Here is a 21,324-nt window from a genome sequence, read left to right as displayed (position 1 = left end):
TCAAGACTCAGTCATGGCCAGTGTTAATTTTGTCAACTAAAACTATGACTAAAAATGTTTGTCGACAGCCTTTTTTTCCAATGACAAAAACTAGACTAAGACTAACAAAAACAGATCTGTGATGACTCAAACTGACAAAAAGTCTGTTTTGTTTCGTTTCTTCAAGACATTAAAAATCTGTGATATATCTTCACTGAGGGTAAATCTGTCAAAAAACTATGTAGCTGTAGCTAATCTGCCTGTCAGCCTGACAAAGAAGGGACCCTGGGTTTGGCAGACTGCATAGAACGCACTACCATGATTTGGTACCAGATTTAGGCAAGAGAATAAATGCTTAGACTAAAAGTAAAGACTAAAACGTGAGGACTTTTTATGGATTAAAACTAGACTACAATGTTTTGAGTTTCCGTTGACTAAAACTAGACTAATGCCCATTTCAGACTGGGAGCATGTTTTGCTGCTTGCGTGTGTCGCACGTGTCAGCTCTGGCTCCTGCCGGTGCGGCTTTCACACAAGGCGTGAGTTTGCTGCGTGTCAGCCGCATTTTCCTGCTCTCAAAGCCCTGTCCTTCTTCATGAGTTTTACCTGAATAAACCCCCCTACAAGCTTATTGATTCCGCGTATAGAGGAAGTTTGTCGGGAACTATTCAAGACAAAAGCATTCTGTACAAGTGAATGGAGTTTCTCTACAGAAATACTAAACCAGGCTTTTAATCTGAAAAGCAAAAACCAGAAAAGCATTCATAGGTGTTTATCTTTCCTGTGACATCCAGTGTGGGGACATAAAGCTTCACTAATAGTTGCTCTTTAGGGAACAACTTTATAAAACAGGCACATTTAAGCTTGTGGCCTTCCTCAGGGTTATCAAGAAACATACTGTAAACATATTCTATGTGCATATTTGCCACAACGATGTAAATATTGCTCTCCATTTCTCATTTTCCTGTCTAATATGGTCCACGGCCACACGTGGTACGCAGAAAAAATAGGCGAGACTTCGAATCTCTCAACCCTCCGTGCCTGAGCTTGGTGTACCAGCTGCGTGAGACACGGCGCACATGCAGGCAGTCTGAAAGCCCTGACTTGTTAACATGCAATCAAACTGATAATCCACGCGTGTTGCAGTCGAGACGCGTGCATCACGCTCCCAGTCTGAAATGGGCTTAAAACTAAAAAGGGTAGAAATGACTAAAATGTGACTAAAACTAAAAGACATTTTATCTAAAGACTAAGACTGAGACTAAAATTAAAAAGAGCTGCCAAAATTAACACTGGTCATGGCTTTAGAATATTTATTTTCTGTAAATTATCATACATGTATATAACAGACTAGAAATGGACTTGTACAAATAGCATTTAAAGGTCAACCTGTTGAAGCAGTGTGTATTATTTACCCTGTCACTCTCCTTGGCAATGCGTGTGTGAGCCAGGCTGAGCTCATCGCGGGCTCTCTGATAGCTGAGCTCCTTTGCGGTGAGCTCCTTCTTACTCTGCATTGCTTCATTCTGAATTGACTTCAAGGTGTTGGCCTTCACAGACAGCTCCTCCTCCAGAGCAGACACACGACTCTGCATTTCTGACAAAGATACTGGATGACAGGTCAGAAACAAAGAGGCAAACTGGTTACTAAAATTATTCAGGTACAGCAGATCACAGAAAAAGAGTTTTCATCTTAATACCACTAAGATCATTTTAAAAATTAAATATTCACAGTCAGAAAACAAATAAATAATTGTTTGAAATCAAACATGGGGGGCTTTGTTGTGTAGTATAACAAGGGTAACAAAATTTCTACTTAAGAGATACTTAAGAGATTTGTTATGGTGAACAGAAACAGTAGATTGGACCTGTCATCTAACTGCATACAATAAAATCTTTTTAATGGACTGTTAAAAAATAAAAAGGGATATTTTATATATTTAAGGTTCATAAGCAAGACTCTGGAATTTGACTTAGCTTTTCTCTAAATGTACAGGAACTAAACTTTTAATATAGAAAATAAATTATACTGAAACAAAGTGTTACAAAACAAGATTTAGATATGTACAAACTCTGGGTAGGTATTTTTTCTATATAAACAAGTCCATTGCATTGATGGTGTGGTTGCAAGATGTGCAAAGGGTGCAAGAATGCTGAATAGGCATGATCCAAAGCATAAAATATGCAAGGATGTGGGCAAATACATGAGATAGATAGCATAATTAAGATATGAAACATGAAAACGTTTATGGTTTACAATGTTTTCTACTATTTCTTATCCTAAAAAATTACAATAAAGGTGGTGGAGTGTTGATGAGTGACAGGGGAGAGGAAATACTGGGAAAATATAAACCATTTCCCCCCCAGAATGCTTAGAAAAGTTACCAATGAGACTAAATGCTGTCTTCAACTGACCACCAACAATAAACAACAAAGCTGCAACTCAGAGTTGAGGTCAATCCATACAGGCTGGTGTATTGATGGCCACAGCAGCTGCCAGAGGATGTCAGACTGATGATTTCTAAAGCCAGGGATGAAATCAATTTCCCATCTGTCCAATATGTTTTCCTGTATCGTTCTCCAGTTCCCATTTATTTTACAACACTGTTCAATTTATTAAGTGGACAGCTGCAACACAGCTGTACACAAATTTCAATCTGAAATTTAAGATTACATATACTGTTGCATGAGCCAGCAGCTTTTACCTATGATTTTATTTCATCCACCAAACTGTGTATCCCTGTCAGAAGCAAATCTAATTAAATCCTGCAACCTTTATGTGTACAGAGAGAGAGATAAAAAGAGAGCGAGAGTGCAAGGACATTAAGTACAGCAGGAAAAAAGCATGTGTAATGTAAACACTGCAACACTGCTCTTCCACAGCTGTGTCCTCACAGTTAAGAGAAGCATTTATTGTTTTACACTGAACTTTCCACTCATCCTCTGAACGAACACACAGAGAAAAGGGAATGTTATATCACAATTGTTAAGTGTACTAAGAGCCACTTAATATCATGGATCTGGCCTGGGAGCGAGCAGAGGAGTCTCTGGCTGAGCCAGTGATTTTTACACAGTCTTATGTAACAAGTGCTGTTGAGGTTACATTGAGGACACATGATTCAGGATGGCTACAATGCTTTGATGCACTTCTTGCTGACGCTGTCCCATCACCAAGGGTAGACAAACAAGAATGCAATATTTTATCAAATGATATCATTGTCAGTCATGGATTACAATAATAGCCAGTGTGTCAAATTCATTAAACAGAAATATTATGGTTGAGAGATTAAGGATGGTTATTTTCTCTGGTTAATTTATCCTATAGAAAACCTACAACTGATCCACTCATGCTTTCATCCATCCATCAAACATTGGTTCCCAACCTGAGGTCCAAGCCCCCTTCAAGGTGCGCCAAAGATCTAAGGGGGGATGTAAGGCTCTGTCGACTCTAAAGTTGCCAAATTAGATTTGCAAGTATTTTTAAAAGTCATGATTAGACACATAATTGATCGTTTATACATAGATCTTTTGGCAAGAGTAAGAGTGTCAGGATTGTATCAATGAAAAAATTTAAAATCGATATTTAATTTTTCTGTTCTGTTTAGCTTTTCTTATATAAGAAGGGGGTCCCTGAAAAAAAAGGGTCAGGAACCACTGACCTGTCCAACAACCCTTGTTCCGTTTGGTGTCTTGGGAGGGCAAGAGCTGATCCCACATATGCAGCATAACTTAATAACAATGTCATATATAGGGTCACATTTTTAGGGATTTGTCTACGATGGTAGACAAAGAGTCTTGGGGCTGAGACCTATGGGGCTTTTCCACTCTGACTTTTGGCTGCACCGATCCAAACCAAGCAGGGCTGATTTACTTTCCATCACAAGTTTGGCCACTCCAGGCCAAACTCTGAAATACCTGCTGGATTATTGACAGAAGAAGAAGCAATAAAGTAGAAACAATGGCCAACTCCTGAACAAAACAATGCTTACTGAAGTGCAGCCATTTAACATCGAGTCATTTTAATGAGGGACGGGCGGCAGACGGGAAGCGGTTTTAACCGCGGCGGTAGGACCCAGAAGCGGTTGCCGCCCACGTGAATGCGCACAGATTTTGCCCTGCCGCTCAGAGTTCGGCGTGTTCTACTTTCTGGCGGCAGCCGCCTGGCAGCAGCCAATCACTTTGAAGGAGGAAGAGAACCCAGAAAAAGCAGTCTTCGTGGGTCCAAGCAAACAATGGAGAAGCTCATAATGTTGGTGTATCCTGAATATCCTGAGCTCTACAACACGGCTCTACCTTCGTATAAAGACAACTAGAAGAAAAATTGTGGAACCAACCACTGAAACATCTTCTCTGGGGGAATTATTTTGATGACGGAACCGTATTTTTCCCTTCATTTTATAGTACATTATACATGTTAATATACAGAGATTGTGAGGTACTTTACCATGTTTTTGGGGAGGGGAGTGTGATGGGCTTGTGGGTGGGCTCTGCTGTGATGTTCACCGAAGCACCTCTACGTCATTGCTGCAGCCGCGGTGGCAGCAGCCGCTTTAAAAAACACTAGGCATTTCAGGGGACTCCTCCGGCAGGGAGGCGGTTTTTAGGGTAGTTATGGCAGTGTGAAAAGGGCTTAAGCGTACTCTCAAACGGGTAATTTGGTTGTTGAAGAAAACCAAATCCCACGCTGCGATGAGCTGCTGTGCCGATTTAAAAAAATCACACTTTTGGCTGATAAGCCAACTCGAGTTCTAACTAGAGCTTTCTGTTCATCTCTCACTCAAAACCAGCTGTGTTTAGATTTTTGCTGTGATCCCCCCTGTGGCTTTGAATGAGCCTTCCTGTCTACACAGTCAATACTGTTGACTTTTCTAAACAACATCTAAAAAAACCACAACATTCTCCCTCATTGGGGACAAACATCCAAAAATCAAAGGCTTTAGTGTGAAATTTATGTCTCACAATACGACAATTACAGCCAGTTAAATGGATAACAGTGCTGAGAACTTCTTTGTTTGGTTCAGCTATTTTACACACTGCTGTGTCCAAGTCTGACTTTGTTGAGTTTTCCAGACAGCCACTCAAATGAATCCTTGAAATGGCGACACCCAGACGTGCCATATTACCAAGGCTACCATTTAACATCCCTACTCACTGTCTGTCTCTGCTCTGTGATCCTTCTCCTTCCCACAAGCCCTCTTCTCCTGCTGGCCTTGACTGATGACATCAGTGCAGGGCATCTGGGGAGAGGATGGGGATCGTCTCCTGGCTGCTGGCCCCGAGTCATCCCGTTCCCACGGAAACACAGACATGGGAGTTGAGAAGATGTCCGATTGGTCGGCCGGGTGGCGGTGGGGTGTGCTCTTGTGTTGCTGCCGTGATAACAGGACTGGGGCCACTTCTGAGAATTGGAGTCTTTGCTGAAGGAAGGAGACAATGATTAGACACAGAGACAAACGTGGGTGTGTGCTGAACAGATGTCAGAATTGAAGGGAGATTTGGGCAGAATTTAAAAACAACAGGGTTTTAGCTGGAAAGCTCTTTCACTCCAAGAAAAAAACTTTTACTCAGAATGACTCATTGCTTTTATATGAATGATACTTTCTGAAATTAAATTTGAATCTCTGATCCCAAAAGCAAATCTATTGTTGTTACAAACACTACATTACTTTATAAAGGAGCCTAGAAACTGTGGTAAAAGTCAAAACTAAATCAATAGTAGGAATTACATATTTCAACCATTCCTTTTTCACTCTATTACTTTGTTTCAACAAACACAGAACGCTCAGGAGAACATGCAGTGATGATAAAGACTATGAAGCTGAGGCCAAAGAAATGTCTCAAAGTTTCATTCAAAGGGGCTATGATCAGACACTTATTGTCCAATCTATGGAAAATGCAAAGAGAAAAGATAGGGAGGCATTACTGCATTGCTCCCCCAAGCATAAAGAAAATAGAACTACCTTTGTATCTGAGTACTCTCCAGCATCTACAGTATATTGGCCATATATACATGCAAAATATACATGTGTGCCACTAGGCACACTTGTAATTTTGCAATTTTGCATAAAGAAACACTATCAAAGAAACACTATCAAAGTTTTGTGCTATTAACAACTGTGCCAACAAATCAAACTGTGAGAGGGAAAAATGATCCTAAGCTACTTCTGTGTCCTAAAAGTAGCAGAACGTTTAGGCAAAAAATGTTAAAAAGTTCATGGAGAAACAGCAGAAATAGATTTAAAGCCTCTGTTTAAACCCTGAATGAGCAGTTTCAGTGAGTGCTTATGCATGGTCCATTTCCACCAAGCAGTCTGGTTTTGTTCAGTATGGTTTGGCACAGTAAACCCTGATCGTGCCTATGTTTCCACAGCTGATGTCTGTCCAGTCTCACTCATTGTGATGAGAAATCTGTCTCTTTGTAGAGATCTGGATCATTTGACTCAGCTCAGTAATAAGAGCCAGTTTACTGGCTCCCAGACAGCTCTTCTTTTGGTGCCAGTTTTGACTTTAAAATGTGTATTAGATGGCGACATGGAAAACAGAAAATTAGCACTCAAATGGGAACTAGCTACTGTGGTTCACATAAAAGAGCCATTTTGTAGAACCAGCTCATTCATAAATGCATTATCATTTCACCCAACAATGTTTATTTCCTTCATAATATTACATTGTTTCTATTAAAAGAATGTTTATGACAACATGGAGGAGGAAAGCTTGTAAAGGGGCACAGCTCACCTCTTAGTTCAGTGTTTTGTCTGACTACACATGGAGCAGGATGTCTGCAGCACTAATCAATATTGTTTGTTTTATTGTTTGATTGCCTCAATGCCAAGTAATTTAGTTAACCTATGTTTCTTTTTTGTAAATTATAGGGATCATATTCAATGGATGTAGAAATTTTCTGTTAGTAACTGCAGCATGCAGGTCCAGTTAGAGCTTTAACCTAATAATTTTCACATGTTCCTACTCATTCCTGACATATTCTTCACTTCCTGCCCCTCATCTGACATTTGCCTGTCATCGGGATCATGTGAAGGCAAATAACCTACACCAGCAAAAATATTTTTGCATAAATAACATTGAATAAGCCCTGAAAGCCTGACAAGATACATTCAAAAAGTGTCACGCACCACTGGGCAACTTGTTGATCTATTTCAGGAAAAAAAAGGTGCTGCAGTCTAAGTTGAGCCAACATACTGTTATAACAATTAATCATGCAATGTCCAAGATAAAAAAAAAAGAATCCTAAATGAACACCAGTTAGTTCCCTTCAGGTGACTGAAAATACTATAGAGTCCAGATGTTGGTTTATTATAAAAGATGTACTTCTTAAGAAAGAGCCAATAGGCTTTTCCACGGACGGGCTGTGAAATTCAGACAGCTAGACAGTAACAATTATTTTTTAGAACTCGGTTTCCATCTCAATTGTTTGACAGTTTAATAATATAAGCCTTATGATTTGTCCTGACAGAACATCACAGTTAAAGAAGCGGCCCTGGTGATAGCAATGCTGTTAAGTTAGTTAGCTTAGCAGTGGAAGAAATCACAAGAGCAAAAGGGAAGCTGAGTTTTACTGGCATCAGTGAGTCAATTCCTAAAATTAGAGGACTTTAGCTTAAGATCATACCCACTTTGGGCTTGAATTAGCCTCTGCATAGCTCAGCATAAAAAAAAAACAAAAAAAACTCTTGTACTTACTCGGATTTGAGGCGCCCGACTCTGTCCTTCATCTCTCTGTCTTGGCTTTTCTTCCTTTTTGCTACCTACAGGGCGACAGCACAACATGTTGAGTGGCCTTAGTTCATAGAACTAAAAGCTCATCAGAAACCACAGCATTTAAGAGCCAAAGATGTTTACTGACAAGAGAGAGGAAAAAAAGGAAAAAGTTCTCAAGAGAGCAAAGAGGCCGAGGTCAGGAGCTGAGGGAGTTTATTTATAATCTCTAATCTCATTCAGAGCCTTGCCTTTTTTTCCCCATTCAATTTTCCAAACTATACCATGTTTAATTAAAAGATGGGAGAGAACAAACAAAGGAAAATCACAAAGTTATGGGATGATACCATTGTGTTCCCAGGGCGAGGCTGTGTTCCAGCAGGGTGTAGAGAACAGAGTGGTATCTGCGGGCCTGCTGCTGTTCTGCAGCTTCTCCAGCTCTGCCTCCAGCCTGAGAGGGGGATAAAGAAAACACAGAGGAAACACTTCAGGACAAGAAAACAAAGAAAGTTCAAGCAAAAATAATTTCAGCCCAAAGGAACAGATGAGGGATTTGTCCTCTAATACGGCACTATTATCTCTTATGTGCCAATGAAAATGACATGATAAAAGTTTCAGGCCATCAAAATCTAATGTATAAGATGCATGACTGAAATCATGGTTGCCACCAATAGAAATTGCACATGACCTAATGGCATTAAAATCAGCTCCTGTTAATTGTGTGTTACAAGCAGCTGCATCACTGCTAAAAGTGTGCTTAGATACATGGCTGACACTACACCTGTTAACAGCCTTTCTTATTCACTGATTATTTTAATGATGCATGTAAAGAAAACAGCGGTATACTTTTCACAAGCTTCATAAGAGATGATTTGAACAAAAGCCCCCTCAATTAAACACAACAAGTAACTGGCAGAGGTGAGCAGCATGACTTCCAGGCAGTGGGTCTGTACTTCGCAACTATTACTATACCCATACGCTGGAAGCTGAACCACCATACTAGCAGCAGGAGTGCAGAATCCATATGGTAAAAAAAGAAACATTTAAATGGAGCGGCTAACCTTTTAACCTCCTGGGTGAGTTTGTTGTTTAGGGTGCGAGCAGCATCTAGCTGGCCCTCAAATGAGCATATCTGGGCCTGCTTTGTTTGAAGCTCCTGGGCCAGACGCTCCTTGATGGTCACTGCTGCTTTGGCTTCATCTCGAGCACTCTGGAGCTCTCTCTGCACAGACTGGAGCTCCACACGAACCTCCTCATACTGGACAGGAAAGTGGAGAAAAATTTTTTGGAATTTAAAGCTGAAATAAAAGACCGAGAATGTTTATGTGCTGCAGAGTTACATTATTCCATAAACCAACATAGCTGCTCATACCTTTACAGTCTGTTTTTCGAGGCTAGTGTGGATATTGTCAAGCTGCAGCTGTTTCTGTTTGTTTTCTCTGGATAGCCGCTCCTGATGGACCTGCAGCTCCTTCACCTTTTGCAGAACCCGCCCAGACAACCCCACTGTCCAGTCCTCCTCAGCCCAGCTCATGTCTGTTAGCTTGGGCCTAGCAAGGTCAGAAAATAACATCAGCATGAAATCTGAAGAAATAACTCAGTTTTGCATCAACTTAATCACATTTAGAGCTGGGCAATTAAAGAAAAAATAATCAAAACCAACATTTAGAGCCTCTAACTGACATAAAGTTGCTGTGTCAATCAATTGCTGGAGGAATAATTGTTCATTAATCATAATCGAGGTAAAAAGTTCAATTAATCATGATTTTGATTTTTGCCATAATCACCCAGCCCTAATCACATTTCTTTCCTTTATTTCTAGAAACCAAGGTTCGGCAATTAATCTAAATTTAGATAAAAATCACATTATAGCTTTCAATATTTCTTTAGGATGATTTTGCAGCATTTTTTTGCAGCAAGGATGTTGTGCTCAACACATCATGCAAGCATTGAAGTGTCAATATTTTAGAAATTTTTGCAAAAAAACATCCTGCTTTCCATGATTTGTATATGCTTTTCATATTAGAAATGAGAATGGCATAAAATGATCATTTCCTTCAGTACAACAATTGACATGCAATTAGTAATACAAGTCAAAATAACTGCAATTACATTTTTTTTCCAAAATCTTTCAGCCATATGTTACTGACTGTCATACTGATTTTTACTCAACACTTGTTTAGCTTAATTTTATGTTGTCATGAAGACTGCTTACACGGCAGTAAGTTAAACAAATCAGTCAATTGAATTTACCACTGTGATTAAAGAAGATAGAAAAAAATGTTGATTATATTGAATCATCAGTTTACATCAATCATCATCCTAACATACAGGCCTGGTCTGCAGTAAAGAAAAGTTTATGTTCATTCTATCTAATACAGTATTGGTTATAATATAGAATGATTTATTGCTTGTGTTTGTAAAAAAAAACATGAAGAACTTAAGAAATAATCATATATCAAATTGCAACAGAAATATTGAAAAAAATACACATTTAGACTAATTTTCCAAATCCTTCAGCCATACAAGATACTCCTAAGAAAAATATTTACTTTTTATTATAAAGGCAAATTCAGACAGAATAAGATGGCTGAAACTTTTGACGTCAGTGAGAAGAAGCGCCAGCTGACCTGTCCTATTCCTCTTGATCCAAAGTCACACAATCCTTAGAGCCATGGGAGCCACAAGCTGGTATGAGGGAACCAGCTACAGACTGTCTGAAAGGAAGGAAGAATTACAGTCTTTTTACATACAGTGCATGTGGTTCTATATCAATTTGTGTTGTGACAGAGGACACAAGCATTACCACATGAATATAAACAGGTTCCAACCATCTCCACCTCCAGCTGTGTGTCCTGCATTTGAATATGTTATGTTGCTAAGGCTTTGATCCCATAGGAGACATTGGTTGTCACCACTGGGCAGCTGTGACTCAGTGTTTTCCAACACAGACTTTGCTCTGAGAACAGAAGTTTAAAATATTCCCTTCTCTCAATCAAACTTCTGCAACCAGAGTTACTTTAAGTAAAACTGAACATGCTTGCTAAAACTGCACTCCATTAATGCGGCAGCTGTACTATCATGAGTCGCTTAACAAACACTGCATTCATTTGGATACTGCACGCATGCATTAACACAGACAAATACACACATACAAAAACAGAAATAAAAGTGAGAGTATCGGAATGAAGAAAAGCCTGATCTTAAGTTCACATAAGGAGGTTAACTCTGAACTCAGTTTTGACATGCACAATAGCCTTAAGGTTTCTAACACCATGACTCCAGTCAGAGAGTTTCTGTCATAGCTCACAGGTTATGTCACTGTGTTTACTTCTTCCTGAAACAAGAATAGCCCACATACCTCACTGAGATAACAGATGTAAGGGCAATATGCAACTCCAATAAATCCAAGAGCAGTCATAAGGAAGGTTAAGTATAACTTCTTTAAGGTAACTTCCTCCTTAGTGAGTGTGTGTTTGAGAAAACACTGGTCAAGTGCTGCAGATACCAGTTTTTCATCATTTATAAATCCACCTATCTATAGAAACAGGAAGACAGGAAGTAATGTGAATTTCACAATCACAATCCATGAAGGATTACACCAGTATATTATGGTCCTTATTTGTGCTGCCCAGTAGTAATCTCTGAGTGACGGAAGACCCCATCCCCCTTTTTCTTTCGCCAATTGTAAAGTTTTAAATCGGATTCGAGGCCTTTTACCTTGCCATATGTATCTGGATAGTATTTTGTCCCATTCGTTAAATTGTTTTTGGCTTACTTCTATTGGCAAAGTTTGAAATAAATATAACAATTTGGGTAGGATGTTCATTTTAATCGCTTCTACCCTTGAATTAAAACTTAAGTAAGGGATTAGATTCCATCTCGCTATATCCTCTTTAATTTTCTTTTGTATCGGTGAGTAGTTGCGTTCTGATAATTCTATGTGGTCCTTTGGTATTATGATTCCCAAATATTTAATATGTTCTATTCCCCATGTTAAATGGTACTCACTCTTGATTTCTTCTGGTGGGCTGTAATTGTATGTAAGCAATTGTGTTTTACTTATATTAATTTTGTATCCTGATAATTGACCAAAATATTCAAACAATTGCATTAGTTTAGGTAGAGAGTTTGTTGGTTGCCCTAGAAAGACTACAATACAGATTTCAGTACTTCATTTCAGTACCTCCCTACCCCAACACAATCATCGCAAATCATTTACAATAACAAGAAAGCTTTTATTCAGCACTTTTTTTCTCTTGTAAGTATGAATTTAGGCTCAGATTAGACACAGTGTCTTTAAAAGAAGTATTAATTTAGCACTGGTATCAGAAAAAATGAGAATGATACCCAATCCTAAGTAAAACCAATGGGTTTTTTAAATCCTTACTGTATATAGTTGTATCATCCCAAGACATTTGGTTGCATTATTTTGTTGAATGTTATCTTTTAATCTCCCTCCCAAAGTTTCTCCTACATTTACTTTAAATTTAAACTAGGCAAAATAGGCAAAGAATATATAAGATTATCTAAAAATTTGCTTACAAAACCAGGTAAATAAGTCATAAATACATTGAGAACTCTTTACCAAAAAGCTGAGGGTCTTATTTAACTTTAAATCAATATAATCATATCACTAAAGACTAAATTGGCCTATCATTTCTCATTCCACTTACTATCTACACGGCACTGTTAACATCTTCACTGTACTTTTAAAGACATTTATGTCAGTTTGTACAAGTTTAACTTTTCAATCTACTGTTCTATTATGACACAAACGCCCTGATTAATTAGCATCGTCTCAGAAAGTAATCCTCCCTTTTGATACTATGACAATAAAGCACCAAAGAGCAGGTGGGTTTAGCAGTCGGAGGAGGCAGACATCCATGAGTAAATCCCTGGCTGGTCTGTGCAGTGCCAATGTCTGGTCACGAGGTTCAAAATGAACAACTGACAACTTCCAACGAACCAAAACTAATTTCACCAAAGCGTCTACCACGAACACCCAGAGTGAGCTATGCTAGTCGAAACTTGAGAAGGACCTTTTTTCACTTTATTAGCGCCTGGTGACCTATCAACGACAACTGACTGACAAGTATATCATAGCGATGATGCTACAAGCTAACCCCATACCAAAGCTACTCACCATTCACTTTCGAGTTACAAAGGGCGCCAGCAGCCGGGGAGGCTCTCTCATAGCTGTGGCAGTGCTCTAACAAGCCTGTGGAACAGGGACGACACTGCCTGGCTCTCCGCTTTTTACCTGGTTAACGGTCGTCACAGACAGAACCAAAGCGAGTAGCTGACGTTAACTGACAGTTGTGTTGGGAGACAATGCGCCGCGCATCTCGTGCAGCTGAAAAGCCAGCAGCAGTAGAGTCGTTGTGGCACGAGGCGGAGCAGCAGTTAGTGACGTAGCAGGGAATGTTTTGGGAGAAGCCCTCGCGGCATTGTGAACCTGTGATGACCCCTAGCGTCACAATTCATTATGAGAAACCATAGTGAGAAACACGGCTGTCACAATAACTTGAGTCACTTGATAGTTTTTTCTTAACTGTTTGGTCGCTTGTGTGTACTTGGAATGTAAATTCTGGATAGAAACATATTTGAAGACCGAAGTACGTTTTAACTGCCTGTTTATCGGTATAAATGGTCTTTTACAAAAAGTAGGACAGATTTTAACCCTCGCGCACTTGGAGAGAGTGTTAAGTTGTGTTTTATGTGTTTAGCTGTGTTTGGATGTTGCCTCATGGCTTCTTGTAGTCATATTTTTGGTGGGTTGTTGTTGTTTTTTTGATGTGAGACACATTTGCAACATGGGTGAAGTTGCCCACTGAGTTAGAGTTCCCACCAGTGGCTTTAAGTGATCCCAAAGAACGCTGGTGCATCAGTATACATTGCCTTGCTATGAGGTTTATTCTCTACTTTGTTCTTGCCAGAGGAGACCCACCTTGCTACCGATTTTCAGAGTTTCTGCAGCTATTTCAAGTTGTAAAATATTTGACACTTTTAAAAGTTTAACTATAGGTAGTGCAAATTAATATGTACTCACTATTAAAGAGTTCAGTTTAACTCTATATGAGTTCAGTTGACACACTGTCAATTTGCTGTGTAGTTAATTTTGTTACTGAGGTGTGAGTTTACTGTAACAACCTGGTTGGAGATCTATTCTGTTGTTATGACAATATGAAGAAATCATATTTTACTGTACAGCTTCTCGGTAGCTACTCAGTTCTCAGTGCTTAAACTTTAAATTAAATATTTTTTTTCTTCTGCTTATGTAGATGTATGGACTAGTACTTTTATTTGTACTTAAGTCAGTTTTAATCAGAGCAACTCTACTTTTACTTGAGCACAGTAGTCTTGTACCTTTTCCACTCATGATTAATTGAAGGCCTCATGGACCACTTGTTTGTTCCATATATTTAAACTGTATTTTTCAAAAGATCTTTAAATGTTAAAAAACGTGACAGCATAACTGTTGCAGCATTTTCAGAGTTAGTCTTCGCCTTTGGATTAAAATGTTCTTCAGTTTTGTCACATTTTGGTCATTTTTAATCTCTATTGTTTTAGTCTAGTTTTGGATAGTTTTAGTTGACAAAAAGCTTAAAACATTGTGTCCAATTTCAGTCAATAATACATTCTTACATTTTAGTCTTCACTGTTAGTCACAGTGTTTATTCTCTTTCAATTGATTTAATCAGCCAATTTGTGGAATTAATATAAATATAAAACTGTCATATTACTGCACTATCAATACTGTAATTGATTTAAAATACACTGATAAAAATACTGACATATCTTATATGCACAGTGGAGAAATATGGATTTGGAATGTCCAATAGTCCAGTAGTTACATCATCTGACTTTTTAGCAACAAAGATCAATTTTCCCTTATCTTAGTCTAATTTCTCTCTTGTAACAAAGGTAGTCTGACACTTGAGTCATAAATTTAGTCAACAAAATAAACACTGCCTTGTAGTAACATGTTCCTTGTTATCTACAACCAGATTTCAAACTCATGAGCAAATGACTCAGTGAATAAATAAATAAGTAGGCTTCACAGGTAGAGAGTAAATTTTCCAAATACAACAAACAACTGTTACTCAGTTGACATACAGTACTGTGCAGAAGTTTTAGGCATGTTTGGGCCGAAATTTGAGGCTGATGTAAGGTGTGTAATGGCGAGTATGCCCACCTGAGGGCCCCATTGGGCGGAAAGGAAGATTGACACAACCCAGGTCATGCTCTGGATGTCTTTGTACATTACGAAGGGCATGGTAAAAATATTATGATGAAAACAAAACAAAAACCACAGCTTTAGGGCAGAGTTATGGGTAGATGTGGTGCTTGAACATAGCCTAGGGTACTGTTAGGGCGGGTAGGAGGGTTGCCACAACCCCCTGGTTGTTGTGTGAATGCTCTAAGCACCTGAAAACTGTTGGTGGTTGCTGGGCGTATTACCTGGGGTGCAAAGGCCCGGGCAAAAGAAATGCAGTTAAGCTAGACCTTGGCTGCTGAGCGGCACATACATCTCAGATGTGTCGACACTGTTCTCTACATGTCTAAAACTTCTGCACAGTACTGTATATTCATCATTGTCAAGTAGAAATGAGAAAGCCTCTATCAAGTCTTGTTCTACATGAATTCCCTTTTTGCTTTTATTGTTGCACAGCAATTTTACCCATGTTGTTTCTTGTAGCTATGTTAAGAAGCTACGGCTCCTCTCTATTTAGCTTTATTATATTGTTTTACCCCAATTTCTTTATTTATTTATCAAATTATTTTCCATGGACAATACAAAGGCATTGTTGCATCCAATTAGAGTGCAACCGATCCAATGTACACAAGACTTTTAGCCACTGCTCATTTTTAGTCCTCATCCCTGGTTAGGCTTTCAAGAAATGACACACATGATAGGGCTAAATAAAAGAGAGGTAAATCATAGATGGGCAGCCATCTAGATGCATTAAAAAAACAAATCAGACATAGGCAGGCAGCCACATGTATTAAAGCTGACAGTAAAGCAGGCATGAACATGCAAACTAATTACAATGGCTAAAACAAAATTTAAGAGTAGTAATTGAAATAATAACTGAGAACAAAAAAGTAGAAAAAGGAGTCAAATGTGGTGAGGGATATAAAACATATCAGTGTTGGGGGCCTCGTAACAGAGTCTGCGTAGGGCCTCACTTTGGCCAGAGGCGGCCCTGCTTGTCAGTGTTAGGAAAGGCCTGGTGAACATGTAAAATCAACATCAGGATAGCAGGGATCCTAAGTCTCTGGTAAGGCTGCTTTGGGGTCCCAGGCGGAAATTGTTTGGGAACCCCTGCCTCCAAAGTTTCTCTAAAATCTAAAAGCACCATTTATTAATTTGTAAATAGTTAATGAAGTAGTAGTGCTTTTTCTTTATTGAACACTTTCAGTTTATTCAATTCAATACTTACAGCAACACACAACCATTCCTGCTGAGTTACAGCCACACTAACATCCACTGTAGCCATCTGTAATTAGATTATAACAGTCATTACAACCTCTCATTCCAGGTAGGATCTGGATTTGAATATAATCTGGGATTTGTTGCCTCAGTGCTGAGTGTTGTGGAAACCCAGAAACTTCCCTGCAGTTACCTTACACATAGAACCACGTGCTATCTAGTTAGACAGAGAGTGAATGGGTGTGAGCAAGAGAGATTTAATGGGCAGTTATGTAATCTGAGAGTAATGTTTGCCTTAATAGTCTGGATGTGCCTGCAGGATTATTGTCTGCAAACTAGGAGACCATTTTTAGATAAACATCGTGTTATTACAGCAGCCAGGGAAGAGCCTGCATGGTGTTTAAAATCAGACGGTAAAACGGTTAAAATATCACGATAACATGGACTGTAGAAATCTGAGAGAAAGACAATGTCCAGTCTGATTTTACCAGTGAGCTAAAACTAGATTAACTCATTTAATCAAGCCGTTCAATCAAATAAAACATACAAGCATTAGAAAAAGGTGAACAATAGTTCAATACTGTTATGTAAACACCCCACCTGAACTCTTTCACTCACACAGGAACACACTCCTGCCCAGGTGTACGCTTATGTGAGGTAAGCTCTTCTCGTCACTTGCTCTTTATTAATACAGGATTATATTTATTCTCAATCTCAAACTCTCTCACACACAGTACAGGGATCCTCACAGTGGTACAGTGCCTGTCTGCCAGGGACCGTCAGAGGTAGCAAGGCAGTCAGGTATCTGGAGTTGGAGGAGTTCCATCCTTCATGGAGGCCTGCGGTTCACCTGGCTGCTAACACAGACTTCACTGGGCAACAGGTGGATTTTTGTCGGAAAAGAAGCTCTGAAACAGACATTTTGTGAGGGTAAGACAACTATTGAACCTCATCATAGCAAATAGAATCACAGAATAACAGCAGATAATAGTCTTCTTTAGAGAAATTGATTTGATTTTTTTGTGTCTTATATTGCCACTATGACTCATATTTTCCTTCAAATACAGTCAGATTTTTTTGAATGGAAGCTCACATTCTCACAAATAGAGGTAAAACTGATTAAATCCCTACACTTGATTTGACAGAATTCAAAATAACATTTTCTCAAACAGACTTCTGAAGGGACTCCTTTTTATTTATTTGAATTCTGGCACATCAGAACCCAAATATCAAGTCAGGTATTACTAAACACACAGCCACTTAAAAAATTCAAACTAAAAAAAAAAGAAAGAAAGCTAAGTAGAACTTTTTGTAATCTTACAAAAATAACTGAAATGAAATAAAATTAGGGAAAAATCTCCTTAGTTTTAGTCTTTGACAGCAGCATACTGACTGTCATGTACACCCAAGCCTGGTGTGTAAAACAGTCTGATATAAAGGAAGGCTTGCAAAATGGTAATTCTGCGTCTCAAGTTGTTTTCTGATATTAATTTTGAATGAACAAAATGAGAAGTGGAGAGTAGCCTATTTGAATGTGCTTTTAGTAATTGCATGTTAAATTTTCTGGACCCATTGAGTTCTCTTGTCAGTGGCGAGACCCAAATGGGACAGAAACAAATCTAACACTTAAACTAATGAAAAACTAAACTAAAACAGAGCACTTTTGCAAAATAAAAACCAAACTAAACTAACAAACAAGTGCCAATCTAATAAAAACTACACAAGACTAAAAAACAAAAAGGAAAAACCCCACAGAAATAAAAACTAATACAAAAACCCAAAACTATTATCACCTTGCCTGACATTACTCTTCTACAATTATGCCCCTCTTTTCCAGATGTTTCCTTGGTCTGCTGTTTTCTCCCTGGAGCCCAAAGTCCCGGGACAGCGCAGCACTGAAGAACTAGTCACAAATACTCTAATGTTGGAGTTGGGTGCCATGGTGAAGCGCACAGAACGCATCCGTCTGGAGCGGGCCACAGAGGGCCGCCGACGCCGTCGCAGCTCCTCCTCCATGGCTGACTACAGCTGGCTGGCCAACACCCCCACCCCGCAGCCCTACCAGCTGACACCCAATGACCTCCTGGAGCTGCAGGACCTGTGTGCGAAGATTCCTCCTGCACAGTGTGGCCCTGTGATCGTCAGGTGAGAGACAAGATGATGCATATATGCAAGACTTAGAAATAAGACTTCTGAGGAGCTTGGCCCTCTGATGACACTAACACTGATGAGATGACTTGGAAGTAGCAATGAAGGTATGCAGGATGGCACAAAGGAGCTGGGCCTGGACACTGTGCAGCTGTTATGAGGTAGCTTGGGTGGAGGGGGTTGCAGTGAGTGCACTAAAATGAGAGACTAAATGCAGAGGAGAGGAGAACAGATTTTGAAATATGACAGCTGCAGGATGATTGGATTGAGACAGGTTGCGGCAGAATGGGATTGGCTCAGAATTTAAGTGAGAAGACACCCATGCTTGGGGCTTCCATTAATGTTAACATGGTTAATAATTATTCAATCACCAGGTACCTTGGGCACCTAAGTTTCATCAGAGATTAAGAGTTATGAGCATAAAGGCCTTTACAGGATCCTTTCTGATTTTAGTCCCATTTGATAGTTACCTTGATAACTGTTTGACTTGGCAGACAAGTAAAAGAAGAACAATGATGATACGTCTTTGTATGCAGAGAAGAGACGCTGCAGTGTTAGTTTTAAGTTGCACAACTTCCAGTGTAATAGGCTTGCCCCTGCCTCAAGCATCTGTTGCGTGTCTGATTTGGTTTCTGTATTTCTACAATTCTGATTGATCTTTAAATATGTAAATTTTGTCATTCTGTTTCTAATGATCCGTTTTTGCTCTGATTGCAGGTTCAGGAGGTTGGTGTCGCAGATGGCACCTGAGGTCCACGAGGTTCCCCGGCTGTTTCGCTCGGTACTACACGACTGTGTGGATGAGATCAATGGAAACACTGAAGAGCACCTGCAAGACACCATAATTGAAAAGCAACAGCGCAGCAAGAGCCTCTCTTTCATCACTTTCCGCACCAAATTTCGCACGGGGCAGTTCTTCAAAGGTGGCGGCATGAGAGGCTCCAGGGGAAATCTGCAGCAGGAGGTGGACTGGTCAGACGAGGAGGAAGAGGGAGAAGAGGAGGAGGCCATCAAGGCCAGGGCGAGGAAGGGAAGGAGCAAGAGCATGCCAGAGATCAGTCCTATGGAGCAGAGTGCTCAGGGTTGAGGGAAGGGAGACGATGCAGAGAAAAAGAGGATGTCAGGAGAAGGGAAGCAACTATGCAGATGTTCTTTTGGGGAAAAATGAGAGTTGGATAGAATGCACAAAATAAGAATATATTAAAGGAGAGGAGAAAAAACTAAAGGTCACATATTATGCAAAATACACTTTCAGACTTTTCAGAAAAAAAATGTGCCCCTGGCCTGTCCACAATCCTCCCAAGAATCAGGAAATCCATTCCCTTCCCCCTCTCTTTCTCCACCTTTCAGAAAACATGTGCTGAAGCAAGCTGTTCTCGGATTTTCCCCTCATTATGTCATGTGGGGAGTAAGCCCCGCCCCCAGGTTCAGTTGGCCCTCCCCCGGAAGAAAGTTCCACCTCTTCTCCTGATCCTCCTCTCAGCTAGCAGCTGAGAGGAGGATCAGAACAGCCACTCCATTAAGCCTCATCCATTTCCTGAGAGGGGCGTGGTCAGAGGCGGAGCCAGACAGCTCATGAACATTTAAAGACACAGAAACAGCTCATTCTGAGCAGGGCTGAAACAGAGGGGGGTTTTAGACATGCAAAAATCCCATTCTGGAGCGTTTTTTCAGCAACAAACTTCACAGGCATGTTTTGGGGACCTCTGAGACCAATATAAACTCATCTTTAAGGGTTAAAATATGTGACCTTTAACAGAATATTGAGGAAAGAGCAATGCAGAATTTGTTAAAAAAAGGGAGAGATCAAATTTGTCCCTATATATCACAAGGAAGAAAGCCTTCTAAGTGACTTTTGTCTCTACAAACCCATTCCAGCTAATTAACTTGAAGTCTTTAGTCAGTCGTGCAAGCATTTTTGTTAGGGTTTTAGCAGCATTCAAACCCTCACATGTGCTAAAGGGTCATCGAGATTTGTGCTCAAGGAGTATAAACATTCATGCACTTCATGGCATCCATCTCTTCAGATATATCCACCTGGACCACAGCAATGGACCAAACTACCAATCAGTACAGCTCTTCACGTAGCCAGTCTGTTAGCACAGCTAGAAAGACTTTTCTGTGAAAGCGATCCTCATGATCACACAAAAATCTTGACAATACATGATGTGCAACACTCAAGGCACCTGTCTTTTGTATAATACACTGGGAAGGTTAAGCTTAAAGCACTGCTCTGTATATTCACACGTTTGTTAGGAATCAATGAGAATCACACAACCTGTTGTGTACAGAGAATAAAAGATGCATTTTGTGGGAGTGTATATAATGTTCTTACATCTATCTTGCTGAAATGAAATAAAGCGGTCTTTCTTTAAATTGTAGCTTTCTAAAGCTCTCATTAGGAACTTTTGGTTGGTACCAATTGGACTAGCAACACCTATCTGTGGGTAATCAGGGTTTTACACACACACAAAAAAATCAGACTTCTTCCTTTAACTGTCAAATAACTCACTGTGAATGTTTCCCATGGGAATGTAAGTATGGGCTGTGCTGTCAGCATGATGTTTATCATTTCATCTGACACCTACCCCTGAGCAGCAGCCGTTTTAGGCATATAAAATAACTAAAATAATACATTGTTATGCTGATGGTCTTATTTGCCTTTGCAGGAAATAGCAAGGAAACATTTTCATTCCAGTCTGTATCATAACCAGCTAAAACTCCTTTCATAAAGGGGCAGTTGTGCAGCAGTTAAGACCAAAATGTGACACTTTTTGGTCCAGTGATCCTTTAGTTAAGTGTGCATTTTTCTATTTCTATTTTTCTATTATACCTTGAACACAACAAATGGATCTAAATATATTTTGTGGTTTAAGAGGCAGAATACTCCTTCTGTGGTCTGTGCCTTGATATGTTAATCGTTTTCTTTTATAGTGTGGTTGTGTTTAACATGTGATATAAAAATTGCATCAGCTTCGTACTTCTCTGTTGACTTAGCCTTTAGCTTAGCATGGCTAATTATATCGCCGATTAATCCTCTTACCTCA

The 21,324-nt window shown here is 39.6% G+C and overlaps 2 protein-coding genes across 2 annotated transcripts in view; one reads left to right on the top strand and one right to left on the bottom strand.

Annotated features, from left to right (window-relative positions):
- The window catches only part of si:dkeyp-115e12.6 (centromere protein F), a 31,517-nt gene extending 18,456 nt beyond the window's left edge, over positions 1-13,061 (bottom strand). Inside the window, exons 1-8 of the mRNA XM_041797464.1 lie at positions 12,839-13,061; positions 10,323-10,409; positions 9,065-9,242; positions 8,754-8,950; positions 8,040-8,143; positions 7,678-7,742; positions 5,132-5,396; positions 1,395-1,588 (exon numbers count right to left, since the gene is read on the bottom strand). Coding sequence (XP_041653398.1) covers positions 1,395-1,588; positions 5,132-5,396; positions 7,678-7,742; positions 8,040-8,143; positions 8,754-8,950; positions 9,065-9,226 — 987 coding nt within the window. The 5' untranslated portion in view covers positions 9,227-9,242; positions 10,323-10,409; positions 12,839-13,061. The remainder of the gene's footprint in view (positions 1-1,394; positions 1,589-5,131; positions 5,397-7,677; positions 7,743-8,039; positions 8,144-8,753; positions 8,951-9,064; positions 9,243-10,322; positions 10,410-12,838) is intronic.
- A 4,905-nt stretch (positions 13,062-17,966) lies between these two features.
- zgc:162144 (RD3 domain-containing protein) lies at positions 17,967-19,364 on the top strand. The gene is made up of 2 exons (XM_041796828.1): positions 17,967-18,274; positions 18,995-19,364. Exons 1-2 carry the CDS (start codon positions 17,967-17,969, stop codon positions 19,362-19,364), a joined length of 678 nt encoding a protein of 225 aa, XP_041652762.1.
- Positions 19,365-21,324: the final 1,960 nt, after the last annotated feature.

This window comes from Cheilinus undulatus, linkage group 10 (genome assembly GCF_018320785.1).
Source record: "Cheilinus undulatus linkage group 10, ASM1832078v1, whole genome shotgun sequence".
In the NCBI taxonomy this organism is placed as follows: Eukaryota; Metazoa; Chordata; class Actinopteri; order Labriformes; family Labridae; genus Cheilinus; species Cheilinus undulatus.
This window is presented reverse-complemented; position numbering and strand designations above follow the sequence as displayed.